Source organism: Narcine bancroftii, chromosome 5 (genome assembly GCF_036971445.1).
Source record: "Narcine bancroftii isolate sNarBan1 chromosome 5, sNarBan1.hap1, whole genome shotgun sequence".
Classification (NCBI taxonomy): domain Eukaryota; kingdom Metazoa; phylum Chordata; class Chondrichthyes; order Torpediniformes; family Narcinidae; genus Narcine; species Narcine bancroftii.
The window spans coordinates 100,807,039-100,833,890 of NC_091473.1; the positions used below are offsets into that span (position 1 = coordinate 100,807,039).

The window sequence follows — 26,852 nt, forward strand, 5'->3', positions numbered from 1 at the left end:
AAACATGCAGATGTTGTTGAAAAATTTCAATAAATATTTAGTTTGGCCCACGACTTAGTCCAAGTTTTTAATTTTGGCCCTCTGTGAATTTGAGTTTGACACCCCTGCCCTAGAGGATCAGAGTGGTCAACTATATGTACCTCAAGAAAAGGAGGAGATCTTAAATAGTTTTTTTTTGCATCAATATTTACTCAAGACACTGGCATAATGGATAAGGAAGGAAGGGTCATGGAACAAATGAAGATTAAGGAGAAAGAGGTGCTTGCTGCCTTACAGTGGATAAAGGTAAATAAATTACCTGGGACAGATGTGATATTCCCTCGAACCTTGAGGGACACTAGTGTAGAAATTTCAGGAGCCCTGGCTAATATATTCAAAATGTCCTTAGCCACAGGTGAGGTGCCAGAGGATTAGAAGGTAGCTTATGTTGTCCTGTTGTTTAAAAAAGGCTCCAAAAATAAATGAGGTAATTATAGGCCAGTGAGGCTTACGTCAGTAGTAGGTAAATTATTGAAAGGAGTTCTGAGAGACAGGATATATAGGTATTTTAACAGTCATGGGCTAATTAGAGATAGTCAGTATGGCTTTTTGCGTGGTACATTGTGTTTAACAAATCTTGGGGAGTTTTTTGAGATTACCAGGAAGATGAATGAAGGAAAGGATATGGATGTTGTCTACATGGACTTCAGTAAAGCCTTTGATAAGGTCCCACATGGGAGGTTAGTTCAGGAGGTTCAGACACTAGATATTCAAGGACAAGTGGTAAACTGGATTCAAAATTGACTGTGTGGTAGAAGGCAGAAGGTGGTAATGGATGGTTGCTTCTTGGCTTGGTGGCCTGTGACCAGTGGTGTGCCTCAGGGATCTGTGTTGGGACCATTGCTGTTTGTTGTCTACATCAATGATCTGGATGATACTGTTGTGAATTGGATCAGCAAGTTTGCTGATGACACGAAGATGGGAGGCATGTGGACAGCGAGGGGGGTTATCAAAGCTTGCAGAGGAATCTGGATCAGCTTGGAGAATGGGCCACAAAGTGGCAGATGGAGTTCAATGCAGACAAGTGTGAGGTGATGAATTTTGGAAGGCAAACCAAGGTAGAAGATATCGTATAAATCATAAGGCACTGAGGAATGTAGAAGAGCAGAGGAATCTAGGAGGGCAGATACATTGTTCCCTGAAGGTAGCATCATATGTGGACAGGATTGTAAAGAAAGCTTTTGGTATCTTAGCTTTTATAAATCAAAGTATTGAGTATAAGAGTTGGGATGTTATATTGAAGTTTTTTAAGACATTGGTAAGGCCAATTTGGAATATTGTTTGCAGTTCTGGGCACCTAACTCCAGGAAGGATATCAATAAGATTGAAAGAGTGCAGAGAAGATTCACTAGAATGTTGCCAGGTCTTCAAGGGCTGAGTTACAGGGAAAGATTAAGCAGGTTAGTACTTCATTTCTTGGAGTGAAGAAGAATTATGGAAGATTTAATCAATGTTTACAAGATTATGAGAGGAGTAGACAGAGTGGATGTGAATTGGGGGAGATAAATATGAGAGTCATAGTTTTCAGCTGAAAGGGGAGAGGTTTAGAGGGAACATTGGGGGAAGTTTTTCACTCAAAGGGTGGGGGGAGTGTGGAATGAGCTGCCATCTGATGTGGTGAATGTGGGCTCATTCGTGTGTTTTAAGAGTAAATGGGATAGGTACATGGATCAGAGAGGCCTGGAGGGTTATGGTATGGGAGCAGGTCAGTGCAGCTAGGGAAATGAAGGTCAGGACAGATGAGAGAGGCCAAATGGCCTGTTTTCTGTGTTGTAGCATTCCATGGTTCTATGTCTCCAGCTGAGCTTCTGATGGGATGTAGACTATGTACTACACTTCCCTACTGTGCAGACCCAAACAAGAACACAGATGACAGAGATGTCAAATGGAAACAAAAGTGACTGCAATGGAGACAAAAAGCAAGCTATGACAAATCAGCAAGAAGCTTAGGGCCACTGGCACAACATGATACAGTGTCTTAGAAATTTCAACATCTTGGACAAAAAGGCTACTGTTCTGAAGGAAGCAAATCCAAGATCCTACACTGTCTGAACAGAGAATGGTCAAATACTGAGGAGGAATCAAAAGAACCTGCTGAAAACACAAGAGATACTGCAGGAACAGGCAAATGCAGAAGATCCAGCCTACACAGAGGAAACACCACCAGTGCTAGACATTAGTGGACCAGCAGAGCCGACACAAGCACCTGTATTAAGAAGATCCACATGCGTTATCAAAGCACGTGATAGGCTGAATCTCTAAAAGATAAAGAACTGCTCACTTAAAAAGTTTGTGGTGCTGATATTTGTATTTACGTTTCCATTGAACTTTAAATTGAAATGAATACTGTATTAGTTAAACACCTCAAGGAAAGAAGATATAATGATATAGTGCAAGTGTTAATCCTGACCACTAGAGGGAATCAGAGATGATTGTTGCAGCGAGTAGTAGATTCAAAATGGAAGCCTCCATGTATAGTTGTTATAAAAGAACCCAAGTTTCTTTATTGCAATAAAAGAAACATCACACAAACATGATAGTAATAGTTTATAAAAGATGAGACAATCTCAGCTTACTACAATTGATTTGTAATTAGTGTGTTATCTTTTGTACAAATAAAGTTAAGTGTTGCTTTAAAGTGGATATTACCTTTTAAAGAGAATATTAGAAAATTGCCATTATAGGAGGAAGGGAGTGAGCAGATGCATCTATGTGATTTTTCTTCAATGAAATTGTTTCATTCATACTGTAGGGAAAATCCACAAAATAGACCTGAATAATTCTAAATTTGTGCTCTGTTCTTTATTGCTATAATAGTAGTATTCTTATCATAGTTCAAGATGAATCCTATATATTAGCCCTCACCACCACACTTTGAGATGTTGTGTTATATGGAAAAATAATAGTCTGGACAGAAACCTTCCTCAGTATTCATGGCCATGTAACCACTTGAATACAGGGGGAAAGAACTAGAAAAAAAAACATGAAAATAAAAGAACATATCCAAGGAAATGCCTCTAATTCAAACAATCCCAATTATCCAAGAGATCTCATGATGATTTACGTATAGACTATTTATCGACGTTGAGGTATTGGGATTAAATTGGTAACATTTCAAACATATACTATTTGTAGGTTTCTGCTCTGCAAGAAGAAAGGAACAGTTTTTTGACTGAGATTGACCTTCTATCGGAGAAAATACATCAAATAGATTCACTTGATGATCCACAGATCTTTGCTGGAAAGAAGTTCTTTAACAACCAGCACCAGTTAGAGCAAATACAAGAAGAAAACTACAGGCATGTGATTCATTTCTGTTCATTTAATTTGTGCAGTAAATGTCATGGGGGTCAGGGGGGTGGGCATCTGTCTTGGAGTCAAACCTCTCATAAAGGTGGAAGATTGTGGTTGTCGATCATCGTAATCCAAAGGTCTACTCAGGGTGAGGTCCTTCGCCCAGCCATTTCCAGTTGCTTCATCATCACAAGGTCAGAAGTAATGTTTAATTCCATTCTCAACTCCTTTGCACATGAAACAGTTTGATGTCTGCACAGTTCAAGACCAAGACAACTTTGAGGAGAAGGGCTGGCAAATAATATTCTGGTCACAAGAGGAGCTTTACAAATTGCCCTCCCCACAGGTACAGTGACCCCCATTCAAATGAATGAGGCTTCCAGTCATACACCAGCCCTCCATAGTGCAAAAGTGGAAAGTTAGACTCAAACTATCTCTAGGATATCCTCAGCTATGAACTTAATGTTTCAGACTGGTTGTGAAGTAGTTCAAGCAAATTGGTTTCAACTTGGACACTGGCACCTTTAAGACTAGGGGGAACCATATTACAAGGGGTCCAGTGAACTTCAGAGGCTGCTGCATCTCCAACAAGAGAAGGTCCAGCCACTTACCTTTAACATTAAATAGCATTACCATCAAAAAATAACCCACCAGTATTATTCTGGGGGCTAACAATGACCAGTGACTCAACAGACCCAGTTACAAGAGCAGGTCAGAGGCCGGGTATCTTGTGATGAGCGACTTTTCTGACACCACAAAGCATTTCCACCATCCACAAGGATAAAAGAAACAATGTGATGAAATTGGCTCCACTCACTTGAATGAGTGCAATGCCAACAACCATCAATGAGCTTGATGCCATCCAGGGCAAAGCAGCCCATCAACTATCCTAAACATTTGTTCCCTGCATCCCTGGCACACAAATACATTGCAGTCATTTATCCCGGCTTCCAACAAGAATCCCAATCCCTTAATCTCTGACGTCAAAATACTCTAGGACAGCAAGCATGTGGGAACACAACCACCTGCAGGCTTCCATCCTGGTCGCACAGCAATCTGACCTGCAACTAGATCTCTGTCCCTTCATCACCACAGGGTCTAAGTCCTGGAACTCTCTTTTGTGAGAGTACCTCGACCAGAAGAATTGCAGTGCTTCAGAAAGGCAGTTCACCACTTTTTCAAACACAATTATGGGCGATAAATGCTGTTCTTGCCAGGCATGCTCAGATCCTGAAAATTATGTTTTTAAAATTTGCAATGTACGTTCCTTTTTGGCATCACCACTGCCTTCCCTATAGCTACCACCAGATGGAGGTTCATTTACTTTCATTGATAGTAGAAACAGCAGTTCTGTACTACCAGCCACATTCCTGACCAACAGCATGCATGTTTGGAGCCTCACCTTACCACATCCTCCCTTTATTCAGTTCTACCTTTAATTTTAATTTTTTTTAAAAAATAGTTTATATTCTAAAAGATACATGCACTTGTTATTCATCCTTCATTCATTGCACCATCAATTAGCGGCACTAACATAATGTGACATCACGTCCCTGTGTTTGAGATTTATTCTTTTAATTGTCCCTTACCATTTCAGGACCAATCCAGCTCTTCTAACTTTATAGCACCATTTTTAATATCTTCAGTTGCGATTCCTTCTCCCTCAGATAGCATTATAAAGTCCTTCAAGGGAGACACGAAAGTCTGCAGATGCTGTGATTGTAGTGAAGGCACAAATATGCTCAAGGAATTCAGCAATAATAGGAGGTAAATATACATCACCAACATTTCGGGCCTGAGACTTTGCAGGGATGAGCAAAAAAGTAAGCAGGTGACTGCCTGCTTGATGCTTATACCTTGAAGAAGTGCTCGGGACAAAGCGTTGGTTTTATGCATTCATCTCCTATTATGCTGCAATCCCTCCAGCATTTTTGTATTTTTAATCTAAAATTCTTCCCTTGCTTTTCAGCTTGCAAGTCATTTTATGTAGATTCTCTCTGATGTTGCTGCATTTTTTGATGGTTTACTTCACTCTGGATGGCACTTCGTGATCCACAGAACTGCATCCACCCCTGCACCCAAAACAACAACATCCTAGTAATGTACGGGTAGCATATTGGGAGATCAAAAAATAATAAGTAAATCTCCATTATAATTCACAGAAAGGAAATGGCTTCAAGGCGTAATAAATAGTAAATATAAAACTGAAAAGGTTAGTAGATATCTGATCAAGCAGAATATATTGTGTAAGAAAGAGAAATAGTGTTTCATGCCCATAATCTTTTTTTGTTTTGATTTTTTTTATTTGCATCAATAACAAATACATGGTTATCCATAATCATAAAAAGTAATAAAATGATGCAAAAAGAATACATAATTTTATATTTTCTCCCCCTTCCCTCCCCCCTCCCTTCCTCCCCAAAAAAAGTAGGAAAAAAAGAAAAAAGCCTACCTGAATTTATCATATAATCTTCATTGATTAATTAAATTTCAAATTTACAAATATAATCTTAAACCTATAAATTAACTCGGGTGAGTTGGAGCGGGAGTAGTGGACGCTGTAGATGAACTCTTACCAATGAAATCCATATATGGTTTTCAAATCTTATAAAATTTTTCTGGTTGATTCTGTAAATGATATGTTATTTTCTCTAATGTTATACAATTTAGTAATTCCATTGGCCATCTATTCAACCCCACATTATTGTCTAATTTCCACATTTCTACCGTACATTTCTTTGCTACTGCTATTGCTACAGTTAAAAACTTCCTCTGATAAATATCTAACTTCAAATCATAAATATCACTTAACAAAAATATCCTTGAGTCTTTCAGAACTTGTATCTTCATAATTTGTCCCAGTAAAATACTCATATCATCCCAAAATATTTTTACTTTTTCACATTGCCATACTGCATGTAAAAAAAAGTTCCTATCTCTTTATTACATCTAAAATATTGATCAGAGCCACTTGAATTAAGTCTGTGTAATTTATGTAGAGTAAAAAAAAATTGGTGTAAAAAATTAAATTGTACCTTTTGATATCTGACATTAATTGTGTTGGTTACACTTTCATAATATAGTTTCGACCTTACTTTTTCTTGAATTTGTATATTTAAATCTCTCCCATCTCAATTTAGATTTAAATAGATCTTTTTCTGCAATAGTCTCTTGTAATTTTATATACATATTAATAATAAATGTATCAGTTATTAAATATTCAAATTGAATATTTGTTCAGGTAATCTAAAATTCAATCCTAACTTTCTTTTTAAATATGATTTTAGTTGATAATTGGTCTCAGCATTTAATTTTTATCTCGTTCTGCAGATGTTCAAAATGCAGAACATTTCCAGCATTTCGGAATTCCATCATGCACCATATTTGGCTTTCCAATGTAAATGGTTAATATCTAAACCATTTCATGAACATCTTGTCTTATTCCATTTCAGTGCTTTTCTGTTTCTCTTTGTCTCCCACTTTCAACTCTCCTCTTTTCCTCTTATTTTTCACCTTCCACATTCTCTTTGACTTGCAGTGCTGGTGCACACTGCCATCTCTGCATGAGCCACTTTCTCTTGCTTACTTTCCAAATTTCTGTACATACATACTTTATGCCAAGCACAAGAGATTATGTGAATGTACTTTGCCAATTGCCTTCCCCACAGGTAGAGTGACCCCCATTCAAATGAATGAGGCTTCCAGTCATACACCAGCCCTCCATAGTGCAAAAGTGGAAAGTTAGACTCAAACTATCTCTAGGATATCCTCAGCCATGAACTTCATGTTTCAGACTGGTTGTGAAGTAGTTCGAGGCAAGTTGGTTTCATCTTGGGCACTGGCACCTTTAAGAATAGGGGGAACCATATTACAAGGGGTCCAGTGAACTTCAGAAGCTGTTGCAAATAGCTCTTAGAATGCCAAATGCAAATCCATGTGTTTTTCCAAAGAGTTGACTAGGGGATTCCCAGAGGTTACTGTGTGAGGTATTGCAGAAAGGTACAAAAGGATCTGTGGAACGATGTAAGTTAGCATTCTTCATGAAAGGAAACAATAATTATAGGGGAACGTTAGGGAAATTGCAACACCCTTACTAATGATCTGTGTATTGGCATTTTACTAACACTGCTTTTATTGTGCATCTCTTTAGGCTTGAAGCAGCAAAGGACGATTATCGTATTCATTGTGAGGATTTAGAGCAACAGCTGATAGAAGTACAGCACAGAAATGATGAATTAAACAGTTTGGCAGAGGAAAATCTTGCCCTTAAAGATGAAATTGATGTTCTGAGGTAAAAAGAATACAACTAAACATCTAGAGATTTTTACCTCCATTACATTGCGCAAGAACACAAAACATTGGTGCAGTTGCAGAAGGAGTCAGGTGACCTCATCAGCTCATGTTGCCATTCAGTAAACATCAATGATAATCTGATCTTGGCCTCAACTACAATTTTTTGCCTGTTCCCCATCACCTTTAACACCTTTTAGCACTGACCAGGAATTGTTTCATGATATTTTGTGTCATTAAAGAATTTTCATTCCTCAAAATAAGAGGACAGATAAATCTTTCCATTGAATTATGCAAGTATTATGGAAGACTTGCACAGAATTTATAAGATTAGGCTATTTGCTCAGCTGCAAAGGCCCCCTGATGAGTTCCAGTTTTGGAGAGAAACAGGCACATCCACACAAAACTGCATCAGGTGCCAGCAAGTTCAAGATTCTTGTGCTGTTCTCTGTAATTCTCTAACTATGTTCAAATGTTGAATTATTCTTGAATTCCAGTGGCAAAGCATGAGATTGCATTCACAGGGTAGAATATTCTCAATTAATCTGCACCAGGATAGACCTGGAACAGGAGCAGCTTCTCCCCTTGTTTTAATGAGGACCATCTGTGAGGAACCGAAGTTAGCTTTAGTTAATTAATTTTTTATCAGTTTGAATTCAGTTTGAAGATTTAGCATGTCTATTGCTTAAAATTATCATAGTCTGCATGCACTTAAGTGGTTTGTTTTGAATGGATGGATCTGGCTAGCTCGCCACCCATTCCCATGCCACCCATTCCCATGCCACCCATTCCCATGCCACCCATTCCCATGCCACCCATTCCCATGCCACCCATTCCCATGCCACCCATTCCCATGCCACCCATTCATGTGCCTGTGATTGCTTTTATTTAATTCATTTTTACTGCTTGGCATTTCAGGAAATTTGTTTGCAGCTCCTCCAAATGAGGAGCTTTCTGTTCTTTCACATGCTAAACTCTCCTGGTTACAGATTCAGTGGAGAGTAGCTATTCCCCAATAGGCATTGGCTCAAGGACTAATGTCATAAATGTAAAGTGATGTATTAAATGTACAGGGGATGTGAGGAAAACGTGGTGGCATAAACACCGTCAGTCAGGGCTTTCTAAAGGGAAGTAGATAGGCACTGAGAATGAATAATTTTCAAGGGTGCAGAGGAATGGAACTGACAGGATGAATGAACCTGGTTTGGTGTGGACTTGAATGGTTGTCTCCTTATGCTGCAAAAATTCTCTAATTCTGTGATCTGTCTTTTTGCAGGAATTATTCAGATAAGGTAATCAAATTAGAAGCCTCGGTGGAGACGTACAAAAAGAAACTAGTTGATATGAATGACTTGAAGAGGCAGATGAAATTATTGGAGGACAAAAACATGATGTACATGCAGAATGTAATCACCCTTGAAGATGAACTCCGTAAAGTGAATGCAGCCCGCGCTCAGCTCGAGACATACAAGAGACAAGTAAGTAAATAGCATATCCTGGTATCTGAGTTCATCTTCAAGTAAGGAACTAGCATATCCTGGTATCTGAGTTCATCTTCAAGTAAGCAACTAGCATATCCTGGTATCTGAGTTCATCTTGCATTTTCATGAACTACAATGTCATATAATTTGTGCCATAATGTAAATCTAAAATGAACCAGCTTTCCAAAGTCCATCATTAAACACTCTCTAATGCAATACTTAGTTCCAAGTTGCTTCATATTCTGTGTGAAGAAGGAACCTCCAATGACTTAGCAGTTGTACAATCATTTCTTGTATTAGTATCTCTGATCTAGAGATTAGAAAATGTAGCTTGATAAATGGAGAGCAAAATTATAAAAAAAATTTAAATGAATTTGTTTCCATTGTTTCAAAAAATATAGTAAGATTGTTGCAATTTCCCTAACGTTCCCCTATAATTATTGTTTCCTTTCATGAAGAATGCTAACTTACATAGTTCCACAGATCCTTTTGTACCTTTCTGCAATACCTCACACAGTAACCTCTGGGAATCCCCTAGTCAACTCTTTGGAAAAACACATGGATTTGCATTTGGCATTCTAAGAGCTATTTGCAACAGCTTCTGAAGTTCACTGGACCCCTTGTAATATGGTTCCCCCTATTCTTAAAGGTGCCAGTTCCCAAGATCCCGTCAAATTCAACATACGCTGATTATTATGCATTGAAATATTTATTATAAAACTGAATAATATCCAAAAAAAAAGACTTTAAAGTATGTTGGGATATTGGCTGAACATCCAGTCGTCCTGACAATCTACCTGTCTGGTGGCACCAAAATCCCAAGCATATAGGAGTTTTATTGTGTAGAGGGAAATTGCCCCTCCAATAGGAACAGGTAACTTGTAATGAGCTAAAAAATTCCCTGAGGATTTTCTTTTTCTGCTTGGGTTCTGCCATTTTTGAGGACAGCATTTCTCTGTCACTAAAAATTATCTTAATTTATTATAACGAGCCAATTGATCTAGTGACTTTGCATTACGCTGATTGCTTTTTGTCATTCAAGGTTCAAGAGCTCCACAGCTCACTGTCTGGAGAAATAAGAAGAGCAGACAGATTGGGTTTTGAGCTGAAACAGATAGAGGAAAAGCATGAAACGTTGCTGAAGGAAAAAGAGGCAAGTGTCCTTGGTGGTCCGATAGAAAGGCGCAACCTTGTATTTTTTAAACTCTTTTTGATTTGACTGCTTTATTAGCTAAAAGGTTTTAATGCCTTTCTTCAATACAGGTATATATTTAAAGCTTTGCACTTTGGTTTCCTACGAATCTGTCATCTATGATCCATTCGTTTTCTGCCAGTGATAAATTATTGCCCCGTTTACTCAAATGTGTCTTAACTAATTTGCACCAAATGTAGCCAAACATATGGATCACCTTGTTTTCTAACCTTTTGGACCATAAAAGTCAATAATGGACTTTAATACTGTCTCAAGATGCCAAATCTAAACATTGAAAAATGGCATGTGAAAATTAATGGATAGTTGGAGTCATGTTTAATCTTTTCTGTCCTGGCACTTCCAGTCATGTAAGCATTTATTCCATAGACTATGTGTCTGGCTTCCCAAGTGAAGGAATAGCTGAACTTATTTCCCATATCCCTCTTACAGAATAATTGTACAGCTTAAGAATAGCATATTCTTACTAGCCTGTTTCACTGTTCTTTCAACGTAAAATCACTTAGCTTCTCATTATTAGAACTGGCTTTGGATGCACTTTTGCGATTCCACATGAGCACTGACAAATAGTTAGGTCTTGAAGCCAACTGGTCAGTAGCTCTGCTCAGTTGCCAACATTTCAAGTTATAAAATTATATTTAATAAGTTTGCAAGTTTGTTGTCACATGTTATAAAATACAGTGATAAAGACCAGTAGACATCTCATTCATCGTACAGCTACAACAGTTACAGAGATGGAGTGTTCAGTTGGGATGGAGTAAAGGCAATATAAATGCACTATTTTGGAGCTAATACAGGAAACGAATAATGGCAGGAAAGAAGCTGACCTTCAATCTGGTGGTATATGATTTCAGTTTAAATGTTTAAATTATTTACAATGCTGTAGAAGCCGATTCCAGCCATTGAGATCTGTGCCATCCAATTAACCGACCAAACCTGTACACTTTTGAAGGGTGGGAGGAAACTGGAGCCCCTGGAGAAAATCCACACAGGGTTGTGACACTTCTTCCTGACGGGAGGGGTATAGAGAGTGTGGCCAGGATGGGATGAATCTTTTAATATGTTAGTTGCTTTTTCAAGTCAGCAGGAGTTGATGGAGGGAAGGGGGTTATGTGTGAGTCCTGTTCATAGTCCTCTGCAGTTTCTTGCATTCTTGGGCAGAGGAGTTTCCATGCTTTCAATGATGCACCTCCAAAGGGATGCTGGTAACATTCTAAATTTCCTCAAAATTACAATGTTCGTGCACATTCTTGGCCATTGCATCAGTGAGGGTGGCACAGGACAAGTCACTGGAAAGGTTTATCCCTGGGAATTTCAAGCTGTCGACTATCTCCATCTCAACATTTTTATTGTGGACTGGGAGTGGGCTTCACTCTTCCTTTGGAAGTCAATAACAATAACATTTGATTTTTAAAATAACAGTTTATTTTAAAAACATCCAATGAAAATACCACTATGCAGAACAGTGATGATTCCCCATAACTGTGCAAGTGGCCTTGAAGACCCTCATAATCAACAAGTCTCAGTCATACTATCATCTGAGGATTATTGTTAATATATAATAAAGTCCAGGTTTGTTCTGTGGACCATGTTACGATAATTTTGGGATGATGCTTTTGGAAACCATTGTACATTATATTCACTCACTGCAAAATTATCTCGTAATGTCTTGCATTAACTTCTGTGTGACTGTTATTTACTGAACTGTCTCTTTAATCTTCAGAGATTGATTATAGAACGCGATACTTTGAGAGAAACCAATGAGGAACTCAAATGCACACAATTACAACAAGACCACTTATTACAATCAGGTATACCTCAGTTTCTTTAACCGTTCACATGCTTAACTCAGTCCTTTTTGAGGTAAAACATAGAATTCTCTCCATCATTGGGTGTTTTAACTTGGTCCTTTTTGTAGTTTTTGACAACTAGGATCATGTATGTTATATAAAGTGTCTCTACTTTAAAAAAAAAACTTTCATTGATTGTCAAGACAGCATTAATTTTATCAAATTGTATGGAGTTTACCAGTTACAAATTGGAGTTTATAGTACATCTAGCTAGTATTTAATCTGAACTCCACATGCAATAAATCTGTGATTATCTTAAATGGCTTTGATAAATATGCTCATTATATAAAGGTTGCACCATGCCTTTTTGTTAATGGCTTTTACCCTGATAATTAAATGTGAAGTGGAGTTTTGCATCAAGGAGATGTAAATGGAGCCATTATATAAATATAACTCAATTGCATGCCTAAATGGTGAATAATCATAAGGATCTGATCTCTAGGTAAATTCTCCCTGGCTTCGCAGGATCACCTTGCAGCTGAAATTCTTCCTGTGGAATATAGGTATAACTCTTACATTCTACTTTGTTCGGAATTTAAAATCTCCTTCTGTTCATGGTGAAATTTGGAAATCAACCTTTTTCAATGTGTTTTTTAGTTTAAAAGCAGATCAACTTCAGGCAAGGTCCTTATTCTCTTTGTTCCTGAATTCCCATGGGTTCTCTCAATTTACCATGCTCTCAAATATTTACAGAATTTCTACAGGTGGTAAGAATAATCCACATTCATGTTCTCTGCTTTAAAATAAGAGTATTTTAAAGACTCCAACCCAAAAAAAATCATTCAACAAATAAATAAATATGAGAAATTCTGTCCAAAAAAAATCATGAAGTAGACCAATCAGCCCATCGAGTCTGCTCTGCCATTCTAGCATGAGCTGATCCATCCTCCCTCTCAGCCCCATTCCCCGGCCTTCTCCCTGTCACCCTTGATGCGAAAGGTTAACAAAGCTCTTGTGTACATTGTTTTGTACTTGTCAAGACCGATGATGTTCATTGCTTCAAAGCTAATTGGGCAATGATTGGTCCATGTATCTACTTTTTAGTTAGAAGCATAAACGAGTATCCTTAAATATAAAGGGCTCATTCTGGCTGAGCCACAACCTTTACTGAATTTGGACACACCTTTTTGCAGTTCAATGGTATTGATTGACCTGGGTTTTTCCCATTAGCTGTGTCTAGGTTATAATAACAGACCCTAATTTCGCCACTCCTGTAATGACCTGATAGTTCAAAAGCTTATTGATGTCAAGGGCTTTAAACTGGATTAAAATGTTTCATGTAATCAGATTTATTTTAAATTAAGTTGAAAAGAATTAAATAATAAGAATTTTTGTAAATTGAAAAAGTTGGATGGAATTCATTGTCAGAATGTTAGTATAATATGTTCTTATGCTCACAGTGTGCTATGCTATTCCTTTTGGTGAAAAATTCACAGAGCCCAAAAGAGTCAATGGTATTATTGCCCAAATTCATAAATTGAATGCTTGAGAATTGAAAAACGTAGTACATTCCAACCCAATGAGTACAAGTTGTGCTGGGAACAAGAGTTGTGCTGAGTTATAATAATCAAGTCTCCTCTGGATCCCTAGGGAGAAGTTCATTCGACTGCAGCATGAGAACAAGATGTTACGACTACAACAGGAGGGATCAGAGCATGAGCGGATCTCAATATTGCAGAAATTGTTAGACGAAGCAAATCGGACAAATAATGAACTGAAGACAGAAAATAGGTTGGGCTATGTTTTAAATGTAACCTGGCCTGTGCTTGTTATTTTTTCAGCTATAATTTTAAATTAGAGTCTGATTTATCCTGTGAATCTGCAGCTCATTTTAGGTGCCAGAGACCACCAAAAAAAAACCCAATTCTGAGTAATATTCAAGAATATCTGTGTGGTTACACTTTCAGGTTAAGTTCCTGTTAGCAGGTTGTCAACAAGAAATGTTAACTTTAAGGTTCCTTTTCTTGCCAGTAATAATATATTAAACATATAATATACTGTAACTTTTGCCTGCCTTAAGGCAAACAAAGAGTTCCCATAGTATTGTCCAATTCCCCTTTCAGTACAAGAGAATAAAAAGCAAAAGAGAGTCCCTTCAGAGTAATTTAGTGCCCGTGGATTCACCTCCACCACTCCCGCAGCCTTGCAGCCACACAGGTTTCTTGTTTGATTCATCAGCTACCTGCGCTCCAGATCCAAACCTCAAACATCATCAGGAGGCCTTCAGCGCCTGGGGCCCTTCCGGAGTCCTCCTGCTCCCAGCACCCTCTTGAATCCCAGTTCCCTGATCCCACCAGGTTGCTGACTGTTTCCAGCATTGCCATATCCCACCCAATTTTACACAAGTAATAACGATGCTGTAACAGGGGTAAGCAAACCAGATTAAAAAGCTTGCTACAGGACCAAAGCCCGTGATTATAAGAAGGATAAATCATTAGACTGGCTCATTCCCTAATCAATGGGTTACTAGCCTGGTTCTGATCACCAGAGCACATTAGCAAATTGTGTTTGTATTTTGAAAGCAGGCAAGCAACAATGGAGTTAAAGATAAAAACATTGGCCTGTAAATTTAATTAATTTCACTGTGAAAAGGGCTGATCCCGTCTTAATGCCAAGTGCCACAAAGATTCAGTGAAATCAGATGGTTAAATACAAGATCAAAAAAGTGCAGGTTAACTTTATATTTATATCCAGTGGACATGCCAAAAGTGTTGGAGATGGTCATTTTGTGGAATATTAGGAAAAAAAGAACTTGGATATTTAAAAAAAGATACCATAAATATAAGAAGGTAATGTGGAAGAAAGCAGAAAAATATTCCACATTTAAAAAGGAAGAAAAGAAATGTTAAGGAAGAGTATAAATAAGAATCGTGATTAACAAAAGGCGGATTAAGAAGGAATTTAATGAGGACATTAATAATAAGATATGATTTCAAAAATGTTGTAGGTTAATTGGGGTATTTGGGTGGCACAAGTTCATGGGTTGTTACTGTGCTGTACATAAATGTGATGAGATTATTTTGAGTGATGACAACAGATATTTTTTAACCTTTTGCCAAACCTTAGAAAAAGATTATTATCTGATTAAACCAGTGATGTTCAAACATTTTCTGTCCACTCACATTCCACCTTCAGTATTCCCTAGGCCAGAGGGGCACTGTGATTAGTAAGGGGTTGTTTAAGGTGGTAAGTGAGTGGAAAGAAAAAGTTTGAAAACCACTGTGCTACACTCTGAGATGTTGGTAGTATTTTGGTGCTTATTTTGATAGATAATAGATTTTATTTTCCAGGAATACCTCATGTTCGTGGTTGCCAAAATTAAAATTGTGCAGCTATAACTATTGGATGATATTTTTCAGATGGTAATCTCCACATTCCATATTACTACCTGAATAATGGGCAGATTAAATTGCATTTAGTTTCACCCTGGAGCAGGCAATTCTAACCAGAGTAATCCATATCTGAAATAAAAACAGGAAATGTTACAAATACTCAGCATGTCAGATGGCATCTATGGGGAGGCAAATAGAACTAATGATTCATGTCTAAGACCCTTAACCAGAAAACAAATTAATTTTAATTTGTAGAAATGTGGGGAGAAGGATGGTTAGGACAAACGGAACAGTAGGGCCAGGATATACATTTGATGTTGATGCTAACAGAGATGTAGAGTTATGAGATTAATGAGAGCAGTATGAAAGATGGAGAAAGCAATTGAAGGGACACGTTAAAGCTGTGAATGTAGATCAGAGCTGCTACTAAACCTAAAATCAAAATGAAAATGCTGGAAATATCTTGCACATCAGACAATGTATGTAGTGAGACAGAGTTCATATTATTACTGGATATCGTTACAGCAATATTGTCCAGATCTGGGACATGAACAATCAGACGAAGAGCTAATATACTTCAAGCTTACATTGTATCTCCCTGGAACAGTGTAGAAAACCAAAGATATTGGGGCTTCCTGGAACAGTGTAGAAAACCAGAGACATTGGGGTTTCCTGGAACAGTGTAGAAAACCAGAGACATTGGGGCTCCTTGGAACAGTGTAGAAAACCAGAGACATTGGGGCTTCCTGGAACAGTGTAGAAAACCAGAGACATTGGGGTTTCCTGGAACAGTGTAGAAAACCAGAGACATTGGGGCTTCCTGGAACAGTGTAGAAAACCAGAGACACTGGGGCTTCCTGGAACAGTGTAGAAAACCGGAGACATTGGGGCTTCCTGGAACAGTGTAGAAAACCAGAGACATTGGGGCTTCCTGGAACAGTGTAGAAAACCGGAGACATTGGGGCTTCCTGGAACAGTGTAGAAAACCAGAGACATTGGGGCTTCCTGGAAAAGTGTAGAAAACCAGAGACAATGGGGTTTTCTGGAACATTGTAGAAAACCAGAGACATTGGGGCTTCCTGGAACAGTGTAGAAAACCAGAGACATTCGGGCTTCCTGGAACAGTGTAGAAAACCAGAGACATTGGGGCTTCCTGAAACAGTGTAGAAAACCAGAGACATTGTGGCTTCCTTGGAACAGTGTAGAAAACCAGAGACATTGTATCTTCCTGGAACAGTGTAGAAAACCAGAGACATTGGGGCTCCTTGGAACAGTGTAGAAAACCAGAGACATTGGGGCTTCCTGGAACAGTGTAGAAAACCAGAGACATTGGGGCTCCTTCGAACAGTGTAGAAAACCAGAGACATTGGGGCTTCCTGGAACAGTGTAGAAAACCAGAGACATTGGGGCTCCTTCGAACAGTGTAGAAAACCAGAAACAAAGACTATTATGTTTTTAGAGATCATTGTGAAAGAGGGTAATGAAGGCTCATGCAAAAGAGCCAAAGGTGGAAAGAGGATAATGTTGGGAAACTCAAATTTCCCAATTAAAATAATGAATGGATACAGGGAAAATGAACTGAGAAATTATAGCTTCAGTTGATGAAACGAAACACAAGAATATCTTATATTGACTGGTTTAAGTGCATTTTTTTCTCTTCGTTAATATGAACAGACTTGAAAATCAGCGTGTGCAAGAACTACAGCATCAAATTGAAGATGTCCAGAGATTCTTGCATGAACAAGGCACGAAGGCAGAAGAGGTGAGTGAAAGTAAATTGTTTACAACATTATTTAAAATTAAAAAAAATTATGGAGCATAACATCTTTTGAGAGAGCAGAATTTATGACAGAGCAAAAGTTGAGAGACTGAATATCGTCATTCACTGGGACTACATTGCAGTTACCCTGAGGTGAGATCTCAGTCATTCTGGTGTAGAGATCCAGTTGTGGTCTGTGCAGTGTTTTCAAAGTTTCAACATAGCCTTCCTAATCATGTATATTGTGCTGCTATTTATGAATCCTAAACTTGATGTAAAAACTTAATATATCCTGCCACTTTCAAATGTTGCCACTGACCCATTTATTTTCTGGGCTTCACTATTGCTAACCAACTGACATATTGTCAAACACCTTCTGACAAGGTTATGTTTGAAAATGCAGACAGATGGCATGCACTGCATATCCTTAATCAACTTCTATTATATAAAAAAAAACCTTAGGCAGGCTTGTGCCATGATACAACAAATCTGTGTTGGATCTCCACAATCAGCTTAAAATTCTTCAAGTCATTGTCTCACCAATTAAGATGACTAACCAATAGTTTTGAGGTATTGCCTTCTATCTGTGATTGAACAAAAATGCCATTCTTGATGTTTGCCATGTTTATTGATCGTCTATTAATGAGTTCACAATGAAGGAAACAGATATATGTTTCTTTCCTATTAATAAGAAGAGACAACACCACTTGATGGAATTACCAGTGGCTGCATTATTTACCTGTAAAAATGATTCACAATGAATCAAGTTGGAATGTGCAAATCATATAGCTGACCAGTAAATAATATTTGGTGCATACTGAGGAGGTTCCCAAAATTAAAGTTCAAATGATTCTAAAATATGAGAATTTTTTTTTTAAATTACTGCTGACTCCCTGGATCATTTACTTATTTTTTTAGAGATTGTTCTGATTGCAAGAATGTAATCCTTGTAGTCTTTCAGCAGCTTGTGTATTTTCTGAAAGAGTACCTTTAGCATTGATCTTAAAGGAGAACAGGGAAAAAACTGATGTAATTGTAACAAAACTGAAGTTGATACATTCTTATCAATCATAATGTTTCTGCATTTCAATTTATCACCTCTTGTAATAGCAGCTTTGAAAAGTGATTCCATTTTGCAGGCTGCATAAATACATTAACATGATTTCTTTGTAATGTGCATTTAAACCAGTACTGACTTGTTCTGTAGCATATTGACATGCTGAGTTTCTCCAGCATCTGTGTATTTTTTTCACTTAACCACATTGTCAACAGAATCCTGTTCTGTAAGCATACGTTTATTCAAGTAGATTAAATAATTAAACAGGCTTAAATTACACATTTCACAATTGGAGAATGTCATGTGAAATTTCTTTTGCAGTCCAGTGAACTAAAGAAATTGGATGCACATCTGTGAGTAAACATTTTTTGAAACTTTTGGTTCATTTAATAATGTCTAAGATATCACTATATTTTAAAATATATAGATTTAATTGCATGTCTGCATTTCAAATGTTTCCATATATTAATTTTTTTCTCTTGTCATGAGCCATTTACTTTAATATTTCTCAAAAATCAAAAGAAAAAACAAAGTACTTGTGTTCTATCTTTTGATCTTTGTGAGTATGACTTCAACAGTCTTGGTACGCTCAAACCAAACTGATCTCAATTGCCTCCTGTTTACATGGTACTGAGTAAGTCTCATTGTGCTGGGACCTGTTCAATTGCTGTGCCAAGACAGCCCTTCTAGCTTTTGAATGACAAATTGTTTATCTGGACAGAAATGAACTTGTGTCAGTAAGCTATCATTTCACAAAATTTATTAACTTTTAAAATAACGTTTTCCAAAGCAAGTAGAATGGATTTGTTGCAGATAACGATGAAATAAAAGGAAGAATTTTTTAAAAAGTTTATATGGAGGTACTTGATTGGAATTGAAAAAAATTGATTAATTTTTCATATTTTTTACATTGAGCTATTGAATCATTTTTTGTGTGTTTTCTGCTGTAATTCTTATGCTTAATACTTTTGGTGAGTGAGATTATATCAAAGAAGCAAAGATTTTCTCACTGAAATTGATTTCTTTTAGAAGCAGAGAGGTATAATCTCAGGATAAAGCGCTGGCTATTTAATGTATAAATTCTCTGTGCCAATCAGCTGTCTATAATAAAGACACATTCAATGTAATGACAAAGATTCTCAGATATTAAGGGAATCAAGGCATTTGTGGATCAGGAAGTAAAATGAACTTAAAGTCCAGGTTCAGCTATGAATTTACTGGATGAATGAACTTCGGAGTCTGTGTGGGTACTTTCCTAGTTTCTTAATTGTTTCATCTCTTGTGTGCTGAAGGCTTTCTGATTGTATCGGAGGTTTGGATTTGAACCTTGGGTTGGCAATGGTTTGAACTGGAGACTATGCTGCTATAGAGGTTGTGGGTGTGCACCTCTGAAGGGACTCTCATTTGCTTCACTTTCTCTTGTTGTTAGGGGTACTAGGCAATGCTCATGCAACTCTTTGCCTTATGGCAGAGAAAATTTGAAGTATACCATGTATATTACATTTTTATGTATTATTACATGACAATAAAAGGAACCTTAACAGGATATGTACCATGTGCTTGTGGAAATTTATTTTAGTTGAGGCATCGTGTTTGGCGCAGAGCTTTGAGCTGAAGGGGCATTTTGAGGTCTGGACTACTCTGCTAAGATCCTGACATAAAAACATAAGAAGTGCTATTGCTTATTGTTGAGGTCAGGACATTCATGGGTTTCTGGAAAGAGCTGGTTCATGCACAATGTGCGGAATGTCCTTGTTTTTTGTGGAAAATTCTATAATTACAATTCTATGAATTCTTGTAGAAGTGATAGTTCTACAAGAATTAATACATAATGTTTGGAATTGTTCTAAAAATATCTGTCATCAAGTCCACCAAAGCAAATTCTTAGAAAATTATAATACTTTTTCATTCCTTTTAATTTAGCCTGTAGTAGCTTGAATCAACAAATGATGTCAAAATGTTGAAAGGTGTTTGACAATTTGCTGCTGACTGCACTAAAAGTGAAATGGACATGCATTATAGAAAACTGCTCTTGCACTGCCAGGCTGAGACCACCCACAAATTGGAGGAACACTGCCTCATCTTCCGTCTGGGCACCCTCCAACTGGATGGCATTAATATCGACTTCTCCGGTCTCTGTTAACCGTGCACTCCCTCCCCACCCCCCTTCTTCCACCTGTCGCACATACCAGCACTGATACTATCCCTCTTTTCCTATCGGTCTCCTTTCACCGAGCCAAAATCAATTCTCAACTCTCTTTATTATCCAATTAACACCTTTTTTTTTGGCCTAGACTCCTCCCCCTGCCAGTCTTTATTCTGATGCCTTCCTGTTCTTTGCTTATTCCTTGAAGAAGGGCTCAGGCCTGAAATGTTTGCAGTATATCTTTACTTCCTGAGGATGCTGCGAGCCCGGCTGAGTTCCTCCAGCATTTAAAACAAAAGGCAAATGAAGCGAACAAATAATGATGTGAAGCAAATGAAGGAAGTTAAGATCTGAACAAGAATTTTCTCTCAGTTAAAAAGATCTTTTGTGTCATATTTTGTACTCAGAGAGAAACTCCATGAAGCTCAAGATGAACTGCAGAAAAAAAAAGAGCTAATTGAAGACCTACAGCATGGAAACCAGCAGAGATGTAAATATAAAAATATATTAGTTAGCCTAAACTTGGCCTAAACTTCCTACAACTTGATATCTTAATGTTAATCAGAATAAGCAAAATCCAGGTACGAGAAATTGAAACAAACAAATGTTGGATAACAATTGTGCGTGAAGAAAGTATGCATAATTTTTTTCAGGTCCCTGATCGTCTGTCAGGACATCAGGATTAGAAAGTACTAAAGATGAGAGATTTATTTGTAAAAGGAAATGGGTCTTGAAAAGAAAGTACACAATAGAGCAAAAGAATATGTGGCAATTAAAGAAAATTATGATTAAAATGGAGAGGTAGCAAACAGGAAATTAGTCAATTACTGCTGATAAAAAATAGACAACAGAAAACATTAATGAAAGTGCTTTTGGATGCCATAAAGTTGCCCAAGGTGATATATAAAATCAAACATCACTTGAACATGTTTATATCTAAAAAATATGTTCCTATTTCCTCCAATATGTTCCTTAGTTCTCTTGTATCTTGTGATCGATGCTCTTGACCTTGATAAATCATTCAAATCCTATATAAGTAATTATTTAATGGAAATTCAATGCATTTCATTGGAAAACATTTTTTTTTACAATTGAAAAGCAGTTCTTTTTCCTGTTTTCAATAATCTTATTATCAATAAAACAAATATTAAAAAAAGCTCCTTACTGACATTTTGCAAGAAGACACCAAATTTATATTCAAACATAATTACATGAAAAATTTCCAAATTGCAAATCTTATTATTCTAGCTCAAAACATCGAAGAGTTGCAACGCAGCCTGATTAAAAAAGACGAAGATATGCGGGCAATGGAAGAAAGGTACAAGATGTACCTTGAGAAAGCTCGGAATGTAAGTTGATGAGCTGACTTACCATTTCTTCTGCATTTATTTTTAATTGTTGCTCTGGAGATGCTTCTGTTTTACTTTAGTCTGATAGTTGCTCTAAATAGATCTTAAATGTATTTTAAGTACAGTATTTGACGACATAAAGGACCCCCCCCTTTTTTTCCCCCAAACAAAATTGTCTCAAAAACCACCCCGGGTCTTGTACATGAAGGTGACATTTTGGGCACTGTAGTGGAGGCTTTCATTCACAAGATGGTGACTGGAGTAATGGACTCAAGTTACACTATTGCATACAAACTAAAACTTGTAACATATGCTAAAGAGCACGATAATAGAGTGGGAGCTAAAGTCTTTGGAACACCGCCCTCTCCAAAAATGGTACGTGCATGGAGAAAACAAGAAAAACGGCTAGAGGCTGCTAAAAAAGGTAAACATAATCTGCGATGTCCAGCCCCACATTGGCCACAATTCGAGGAGGAGTTAAAAAAAATCTGGGTGATAAATGAAAGTCATGCAGGAAAATGCATTTCTACCATGATAATAATACATAAGGCGAGGAGCTTAGGAGAATAACAAGAGCATAAAGATTTTCCCTATAAGAAGTTTGTAAGATTGGTGTTAATGGTTCATGAAACGGCATGGTTTATCAACGTGTACAAAATCATCGATTGCACAGAAAATCCCAGCGGATGATGAAGACAAAATATTAGAATTTCATAAATTTGTAATATATCTTGTTTTGAACTGAGCCAAATAGGGAACATAAATGAAGTTCGATAATATATGATGTACCATTCAAGAAAACTGTGAATGTTAAAGGAGCTAAACCGTCGTAGTAAAAACCACTGGTACATTAAAAATAAAAGAATCATAAGGGATAAAACGGGCCCCTTGAAGATGAAGGAGATAGGCTCTGTGAGAAGCCAGAGTAGATGGGAGAAATTTTAAACGATTTTTTTTCTTCAGTATTCACTATGGCAAAAAATATTGAGCTAGATGAAGTGAAGAAATATGGTAGGGAGCTCATGGATAATATAAGGATTAATGAGAAGGTAGTGTTGGATATATTAAAAAAGATCAAGTTAGGTAAATCTCCGGGTCCTGACAAAATATTCCCGAGGAGCCTGAGGGAGGTTAGTATACAAATAGTGGGAGCATTTATGGAAATATTTAAAATGTCACTGGCCACGGGGGAAGTGCTAGACGACTAGAGGGTGGCCATGTTGTTCCGCTGTTCAAAAAAAGGATCCAAATATAAACCTGGTAATTATAGGCCTGTAAGTCTGATGTTGGTAGTGAGTAAGTTAATGGAAAGTATTCTTAAAAATGATATGTACAACTATTTGGAAGGACAGGGATTGATTCTAAGTAGTCAGCATGGTTTTGTACGGGTCAGATTATGTTTAACAAATCTTAGAGTTTTCGAGAAGGTTACTAAAAAGGTTGAAGAGGGGAAGGAGGTGGATGTTGTCTATTTAGACTTTAGTAAGGCTTTTGACAAGGTTCCCTATAAGAGGTTTGTCAGGAAGGTGGAAGCATTAGGTATTAATGATGAAGTAGTGAAATGGATTCAACAATGGTTGGATGGGAGTTGCCAGAGTAATGGTAGAAAATTGTTTATGGAATTGGAGGCCAGTGATTAGTGGAGTGCTTCAGGGATTGGTACTGAGTCCACTGCTGTTTGTCATATATATTAACGATCTAGATGATAGGGTGACAAATTGGATTAGTAAATTTGCAGATGATACAAAGGTTGGAAGTGTTGTGAACAGTGAGGAAGATTATCAAAGTTTACAGGGTGATATAGGACAGTTAGAAGAGTGGGCTGGAAGATGGCAGATGGAGTTTAATACTGATGAAATGTGAGGTGCTACATTTTGGTAGGACTAATCAAAACAGGTCATACATGTTAAATGGTAGACAATTGAGGAGTGGAGTGGAACAAAGGGATTTCGGAGTCATGGTACAAAATTCCCTGAAGAGTGGTGAAGAAGGCATTTGGTATGTTGGCTTTCATAAATCAGAGTATTGAATACAAGAGTTGGGATGATATGCTGAAGTTGTATAAGGAATTGGAGAGGCCAAATTTGGAATATTGTGTGCAGTTTTGGTCGTTGAATTACAGTAAGGATATAAGCAGAATAGAGAGAGTGCAGAGGAGGTTTACGAGAATGTTGCTGGGGTTTCAGGGTTTGAGTTACAGGGAAAGGTTGAGCAGGCTGGGACTTTATTCCCTGGAGCATATACAATTGAGGGGTGATTTGATAGATGTATTCAAAATTATAAGGGGGACAGATGGAGTCAATGTGGATAGGCTTTTTCCATTGAGAGTGATGGAGATTCAAACAAGAGGGCATGGATTGAGAGTAAAAGGGGAAAAGTTTAAGGGAAACATGAGAGGGAATTTCTTCACGCAGAGGGTCGTGGGGTGTGGAATCAACTTATGGCAGAGGTGGTAGAAGTGAGAACGATATTAATATTTATGGAAAAGTTGGATAGGTATATGGATGGGAGAGGTATAGAGGTTTATGTGCTGAATGTGAGACAAGGTGGGAGAAATTGTTCAGCATGGACTAGAAGTGCCAAACTGGCCAGTTTCTGTGCTGTAAATAGTTATATGGTCATGTTTTATTGTTTTTGTTTATGATAGTTATTTGTTTTAATGTTCTCTTATTAAAGGTTTCTTTTGTTAATTACAGCAATATTAATATTAAAACAAGTTTTACCAATGTCCTAGTTGAATGTTCTGTCCAAGATTTGCCTATAAATGCACAAAAACTAATTTTTCCTAAAATTTAATGCTAAAAGTGGAAGGGGGGTCTTATATGCCAGTGGGTCAAATGTGGTACCTGAATGAATGGAACTGATGCATCTGGAATGATATATAGAAAATGATGAGTAATATATTTTACTGGAAAATATTTTCCTCAGGTAACTATTGATTTTATAAGCACTGAACATATCTTTCGTTCAGGTTACTTTTTACCATTTTGAACATCTATATTTCTCAACTATTTCCTCTCCCTTTTGTTGTCTGATGCTGGGAGAATTTCATCACCTAAATTTTTTTATCAATATCATCTTTTTAAAAATCATAATTAACCACATTTCAGTAAAGAATTCTAATAAAACCACCAAAACGCACAACTCCATATAGCTTCAGCATTTAGTATTGAAAATAAATCTTGTTAAGTTATTATGATAAATACAAGTTTCAGGAAGAGTTATTTATCTGATATGACTGTTGTCCCCAACTTCAGTGGAGAGAGTTAAGATCAAAAGGATATAGATGATCTAAACTTACCTCTATGAACTATTTAAAAAATATAGTAAGTTGAAATCTCATTCGAGTAGTTGATACTTCAATTCTGTTGGCAGAATGGCTATGAATTGGCATAAGATATGAGGGGGTTTCTGATTTTGCCTGAGAGTTAACATGGGTCCAAGAGATACAGTTTCTGAGCAACAAAATAGATGTGAACCCTTGTCACGTTTATGCCAAGTCACTCCAGGATATTATAATATTCATCCGAGTACATCTCAAGGTTTGTTGTTTGAAATGTGACCGCCAGCTACATGCACACATACAGTACGCCCGTATTTGTTTAGTATATTTCTCAGCTTCTCTGCAAATGAGTCATTTGATAAAGTGTTGTTTATCATTCTGGGGCATGGTAATGCTTGCCACCTTCCAGTCATGTGATTGGGTTAAACATCTGGTCTCCTAGCCTTAATTAATCCTTAATGTGGTTGACTTCGACTGCCATGACTAACATGAAATAGTAACTCCAAGCTGTACAGAATTTGGCATGGACAGTTCAAGAAATCACTTTTAAAGCAGCCCAATGCATATCAACAGACAATTAATAAAATAAACCATTCATTTGGAAGATGAATAATATTTTGGGCAGGAAATATTATGTTTGGAGGAAAGAGTGGATATCCATTTCACTGCTCTGCTTCACTAAATATTTGATGTTTAAAAAGTGTAAAATATGTTGGAACATTTTTTTGAACACTCTGATCGTTGGGAGCCTTGTATGCAGCAGTTTTATCAGAAAATGTTACATTGCCTCTTCAGGTTTTTTTGATTAACGTTCCCTTTCATCGGCAGTTTTTGTTAGTTGAGCAAGACATTAAATATTTTTGCACATCACTTACTCATAGTCATGCTAATCTTTGCAAGAAAGGGGACCATGAATGCTAAACCATTAAAAATATTCAGGCCAGACTTTAAAGTACTGTGGGAATGCAGAGGATGGGAATAGCACAGGAAGGTCGAGTTTACGGTCAGCGATGCCCTTACTGAAAACACACTGAGCTCAAAGTATTATTCAAAGTATAAAGTTATATTCTTACCAGGCATTACAAATGACCATATTTTTCAAACTACTTAATAAAGACACCAACGGCTCCTGTAAGGATATGTCTGTTGCAGAAGTTATCGCAAGTTGGGAGTTATCAGTAAAAGTCCTTCCCACTCTCCCTACACACTAGTGAAATGATGCTTTGTTTTAAAGTTTTATGGAGGATGCTTTAATGAAAAAAAATATTGTCCTGTTTACATCACATGTTTAGGTGATTAAAGCACTAGACCCAAAACTGAACCCAGCAACTGCTGAAATCCAGGTCCTCAAAACCCAAATCATTGAGAGAGATAAAAAAATACAAATGCTGAAGGTACGTCTATACTTTCTTCAAGATTATATTTTCCTCAATGTTTATGATTTTGTGATAAGAATAAAGGGGGAAGGTTGTGGAGGGAAGGAGGGTGGTGGGGGGGGGGGGGGGGTGGCTATCAGCAATGGAGGAAATTGGAGGGCAAATTCTAGAGTATGCACACACATGGTTAAACAGGGAACTCCAAAAGATGTGGTCTGTGCTGACTTGCTTCTTCACAGGGTTTGATGTACTGTTGTTAAGATGAGGACAAATGGAAATAAAATAAGCAATGAACATTTTATCACTTGCTTTGCAAAATATAATGCCTTCTGAAGCAAAGGTTCCCAAGTTTTAATCTCGCCTTTCTAGCCTGATAACTAATTTTA

The 26,852-nt window shown here is 37.3% G+C and overlaps 1 protein-coding gene across 2 annotated transcripts in view; it reads left to right on the forward strand.

Moving 5' to 3' along the window:
- Positions 1 to 26,852, forward strand: part of LOC138763787 (protein Hook homolog 1-like) — a 98,178-nt gene that overhangs the window by 65,407 nt on the left and 5,919 nt on the right. For both annotated transcript variants that reach the window (XM_069938518.1, XM_069938519.1), the window contains exons 9-20: positions 3,175 to 3,338; positions 7,484 to 7,624; positions 8,900 to 9,101; positions 10,147 to 10,257; positions 12,038 to 12,125; positions 12,607 to 12,667; positions 13,755 to 13,895; positions 17,171 to 17,258; positions 18,634 to 18,665; positions 20,866 to 20,948; positions 21,707 to 21,807; positions 26,383 to 26,484. In XM_069938518.1, the coding sequence (XP_069794619.1) occupies positions 3,175 to 3,338; positions 7,484 to 7,624; positions 8,900 to 9,101; positions 10,147 to 10,257; positions 12,038 to 12,125; positions 12,607 to 12,667; positions 13,755 to 13,895; positions 17,171 to 17,258; positions 18,634 to 18,665; positions 20,866 to 20,948; positions 21,707 to 21,807; positions 26,383 to 26,484 (1,314 nt within the window). The remainder of the gene's footprint in view (positions 1 to 3,174; positions 3,339 to 7,483; positions 7,625 to 8,899; positions 9,102 to 10,146; positions 10,258 to 12,037; positions 12,126 to 12,606; positions 12,668 to 13,754; positions 13,896 to 17,170; positions 17,259 to 18,633; positions 18,666 to 20,865; positions 20,949 to 21,706; positions 21,808 to 26,382; positions 26,485 to 26,852) is intronic.